General features: G+C 34.5%; 1 protein-coding gene across 3 annotated transcripts in view; it reads right to left on the bottom strand.

The window, feature by feature from the left end:
* LOC138059500 (RNA polymerase-associated protein CTR9 homolog) overlaps positions 1-5000 on the bottom strand; it is a 74519-nt gene that overhangs the window by 56339 nt on the left and 13180 nt on the right. For all 3 annotated transcript variants that reach the window (XM_068905141.1, XM_068905143.1, XM_068905144.1), the window contains 2 exons: positions 1734-1797; positions 789-916 (listed from right to left, as the gene is read on the bottom strand). In XM_068905141.1, the coding sequence (XP_068761242.1) occupies positions 789-916; positions 1734-1797 (192 nt within the window). The remainder of the gene's footprint in view (positions 1-788; positions 917-1733; positions 1798-5000) is intronic.

The following is a 5000-nucleotide window of genomic DNA, read 5'->3' as shown; positions in this document are numbered from 1 at the left end:
TTAGTATATGTTTTATAAATTATTTTCATCTTTCTAACATGAAAGAAAGAAAGAAAAAAATATGGTAACCCATCAATGTGACAAATGTTGGTTTTAGATATGATGTCATCATGCAACCGCCACATTGCTATAAATAATTAAGCCCAGAAAAGTTAATTATTTTCATAGGTCTTTGTGGACCCATGTTTTCTTTCTCTGGATTGATATTTGCGCAATACAAATCAATAAATATTATTATTATTAACCAAATGCAAATGAGATAAATAACCCAGGCATTCTGCTTTTAGGCTTGCCTAAATCCAGCCTTCTCAAAATCGGCCGGTCAACGACTCAATGAGCCGCCTCCTCAGAAGGCTTGACCGTCTCCTTCCAGTCAGAAAAATGTCAGACACAATACATTTTTAGCTTGAACGTGAAATCATTGGAGATATTATAAAAGCTTGAAAAAAGTTTGCTTGACGTACAAATTTGTGTCCACAATTATTTTTTTGCCTCGCGCACATGAAATGTTTATTCAACTAGCAGTCCAGTATTTCTTATCAGACTCCAAGCAAGTGTCAATTCCATATGTGAAAGTTCGTCACTTTAAATCCACCAGATTGTACTAAATTGCATCTGTGAATGTCTACATTTGAAAAAATCCCTAGGGGAGCATGCCCGGAGACCCCCCTAGGAGCTTGCGTCCTTTTGGGCACTCGCTTGGGTGCCTTTAGCACCAAACCGTCTCCACCTTCCTTATGACCTGCTCCCGAAAACTATTTTGAGAAGGCTGTATATCTATATATTACCTTTGTAAAAAGTTCTTTTTTGGACTCCTTGTTTCTTTCTTTTCTTGCTTGTTGTACATAAAATGCAGCAAGAGTGTCCAAACACACCATCTGTCCCTTTTCACTGTCACGGTAACTACGATTGGCCCCTAAGTTGGGATATAATATGAGAATATACAGTATCAAAACATGTCTTTACGAAAATATCTATTTCAATGTTTATCAAAAATTCTTGCTAAAAGAAAACAAGAAAATTTAAAGAGAAATGCATACAAGGTACATGTAAATAAGTCTATCTCAAAAGCAAGGTCTCTACTTCTTTGAGTATGTTTGTTTATGTAGTCTCTAGTCTATGAAAATTGTTGCATTGACAACTATTTACAATGCAAAGACCTCTTTTTCATATCTCAGGGTTAAGATTGTGTTTTTCCAAACAGATGCACTATTTTGCTATCATCATTACTGTATATAAATTAGTTCTCTTGCCATATAGGATACTCTTAAGACACTTCAAAAACTCATCAATAATTCATGAGCAAGCAGCTATCAGGCCACTGATAAAATGTCACGTGCACGAGCTTTATACACTCCTTGTTAGAATTCTGTGTATAAAGCATACTAATAAGGCATAATTTTGTAGCTCATTTTCCTTGTATGCTAAATCCTAATGTTTTTCTTTCACAATTTTAATGTGTTTTAATGTGTTTTTGTCCAGACACCAGAGGGACACGCTTTTTTTGCGGAATGTTTTTGAAGCCATTAAAAAAAACTCACAGCACATATTTTATCACACCATGAGTTTTTAAACCATGGAATTAATCGAATTCTGTTGATTTATGGTTTGCCCTTGGTTTGTGATAATTAAGCAGTCTTAATGATGACGCAACACTTTGAGTATAACAATAACCAGCTCTTGGGAGACCAGACTAGATTACGTTTCACATTTTCACCACTAATTTGGCTTGCCTGTTCTTGCATCTTCAAGAATTTTGACAAAATCCTCTGATTTTCCTTGCTTGTAGTACTGGAGCTGTTGACAACATAGTTAGTTATACCTGTCCAGTACATCTCATAAGAGTATTTCTTAAGTGGCATGGGTCATATTGGAGAGATTTTACTGCAGGTTTATCAATAACATGGAAAATTAATTTCTTCATTCTTATTGCAGTTTTCAGGCAAAGCTGTGTAGAAGAAGAAAACAGAAGTAATTCAGTGCAAAAAGAGGTAACAAACCCAGCATTCTGATTGGCCAATGATAGTCTAAGAGAAAAGTCACAGTGGAGCCAACCACATTGCTTTTGCATGATTATGATAAGCTATCTCGAAGTAAGTAATCACATGATTTTTCTCGTGCAATTTGGAATAAATAAGCACTGTCTCATACATTTGAACTCGCCCAAATTTTGATTGTCTTCGAAAAAATTTAAGGCTGTGTATGTTTACATCTGCTTCCTTCCCTAGAAAAAATCAGCGAGAAATCTCTCCCCAATTTTTTCCAGAGAAGGAGGCTGATGTACTTGTCCACAGGCTAAAATTTACTTGTGCTTATAATAATAATAATAATAATAATAATAATAATAATAATAACAATAACTTTGTTTTATTGTGTGAAAATAAAGTTCTATTATTAATTAAAATAAAAAAAAAAAAAAAATAATAATAATAATAACAGGCATTTATATAGCGCTAAGTCGACTACTTCTTCATAGCGCTTTACAATATCCACTCTATGATTTGAAAAAAATACAAATTAATAGAAAATAAATTACATAATAATTAAAAAGGAAATTAAAGTATAAATTGTTAACTAAAGGCAAGTTTAAACAAATAAGTCTTCAAGTCCTTTTTGAAAACAGCCAAAGTGTTTGATGATCTGAGTGATAAAGGTAGTTCATTCCACACTTTGGGGCCAGCAGCGGAAAAAGCTCTGTCACGGTATGTCTTCAGAGACGTCCATGGAATGCCTAAGAGTCTTTGTGAAGCAGAGCATAGTAAATGAGAACTGGTACGATAATGTAAAAGTTCAGAAATATAGGCAGGAGCTAAACCGTTCAGACCTTTGTAGACTAACAGGAGTATTTAAAAATAATTCTACATTGAATGGGTAACCAATGAAGCTTGAACAAAACCGGAGTGATATGATCAGTTTTCTTTGTGAAAGTAACAATTCTTGCAGTGGCATTCTGTATTATCTGTAACTTATTAATCATATAGGTTGGGAGTCCATAAAGCAGAGAATTACAATTATCCAATTTAGAGGTTATCTAGGCATGGATCAGAATTTCAGTAGTGTCCTGGCTCAGGTATCTTCTAATTTTACTTATTTTCCGTAGATGGTAAAATGAGGCTTGACAGACTGTTTTCACATGTACATGCATCCTTGCGTGCTGATCAAAGTGGACTCCCAGATTTCGTACTGATTCACTAGGACAAATCTTTTCCTCGCCAACTTGAAGACGAATTAAGGCAAGAGACTGACGATATCTAGAACTAATAAGAAGCAGTTCAGTTTTATCTTGATTTAGCTTTAATCTATTCAAGATCATCACGAATCAATGTGTTTAACACATGCTTCTAATTTAGACTTAACCAAACAGAGGTCTTGTTGTGATTGAGAAGGGAAAAATACATAAATTTGTGAATCATCCACATATAAGTGGTAATGGAGATCATAAGACTTAATGATATTAGCGATTGGTGCTGTATACAGAACAGACTTATTTCATGGTTGGCACATTTTCCTTTGTCATTCACCAGCCGGTATTTAACTCACACACCTAATAAATATTCAACAGACGGAAAGTCTGGGGAGGGTTTGATAAAGTAGCAGGGAAGAGCAAGGCTGATGAATTAAATTGAAAGAGATTTTAAATACAGATAAATCCCTGCATAGTTTTCATTACAATAAATTTCAATCGAACCTCTTGCTCTCCCCAATGAAATCAAATTCTTTCTCTGGACACATTTTGATTTAAATTTGCAACAAAATAATATGTTAACAAAGAAATGAAATTTTGTTATTTCAATAACCATGTGTTACAATTTAACCCTTTCACGTCCAAACCGGCCTAAACCGGCCAGACTTAGTATTTTACTCTATCTAACGCCAGATGACTTTACTCATCAATGGGGAACCCCTAGGAGTCAATGGGTTAAAGTCTTTTGAAATAATTATGAAAGTACATTGATTAAAAGCAGCACTTCCAAAATCAGACATTTCAGAGCTCTTCATTACATTCCTTCTTAAAGGAGGTTTTGAATTACCTTCCTCCTCATCTAACTTCTAAATAATTCAAAGTCTACTGTTTCTCAAAAACCTGTGAAAATCACGCCGTTATGCCATGAAATTTTTTAAAGTCTACTTTTCAAACCCTGTGAAATTCACAGAATTATGTCAATTTCATCGTCTTCATTTCAGTCCCACAAGGGGGGTGTAAGCCTCCAAGTTAATACATGTACTTGTCAGTACAGATCTTAATTATTTAATCACAGTAGTATGGGGGCAACAGCGGCAGAAATTTAAGTTTTATTTTTACAATATTAAGACAAATGGGTGCATTTTACATTTTATAAAAATCTATAAGGAATATAATCATGAAAAACCATGAAATAAGTCAGATAAACACCTCTGTTACGCGGTATTCACCCCTTACCTAATTATTCCAAATATAATGGCACTTGAAATCATGTGATTACCTTTTCTTTAATATCCAAGTTGTTTCAGAATAGGCCATTTTGCAGTTGTTTGCTCAGTACGCTAGCCTATGAATGGTTGAGAGGCGGCCTGTGACCTTGTATATTGATACAGACCGCACTGCTTTTATCATGTAAATTGTGTTTTTGTCATTCTAACGAGTCTGCATTACAGCGGTTACCAACAACACGCGACCTATCACCTTCAAAAGAGTCTGATAAAGTTGCGTTTTGGTGGACAACACTCAAAGAAAAGTGGTTAAGATTAGTTTGAATCCTTACAAATTTCCAAGGCAACTAGGCAAGAAACTGAGAATTTTACTTAGTCGAGAGAATTTAAATTAAGTTCCGAGGAAAATCATGCAAAAGAGAAAAAAATTCCTGTACAGGCGCTAACTTCCTGACTTACATGCATCGCTGATGTTGCAAATTATCACGTGCAACAATTTGAAAATTTTCATTTAAAAACACGATACCTTTCTTTTAGATAAACTGGCTTGGAAATCAGTTTTAATAAAAATTACCAACTGTCAGCAGATA

Source organism: Montipora capricornis, chromosome 8, assembly GCF_036669925.1.
Source record: "Montipora capricornis isolate CH-2021 chromosome 8, ASM3666992v2, whole genome shotgun sequence".
In the NCBI taxonomy this organism is placed as follows: Eukaryota; Metazoa; Cnidaria; class Anthozoa; order Scleractinia; family Acroporidae; genus Montipora; species Montipora capricornis.
Note: the sequence above shows the minus strand (reverse complement) of the source record. Positions and strands in the feature narration are given on the sequence as shown.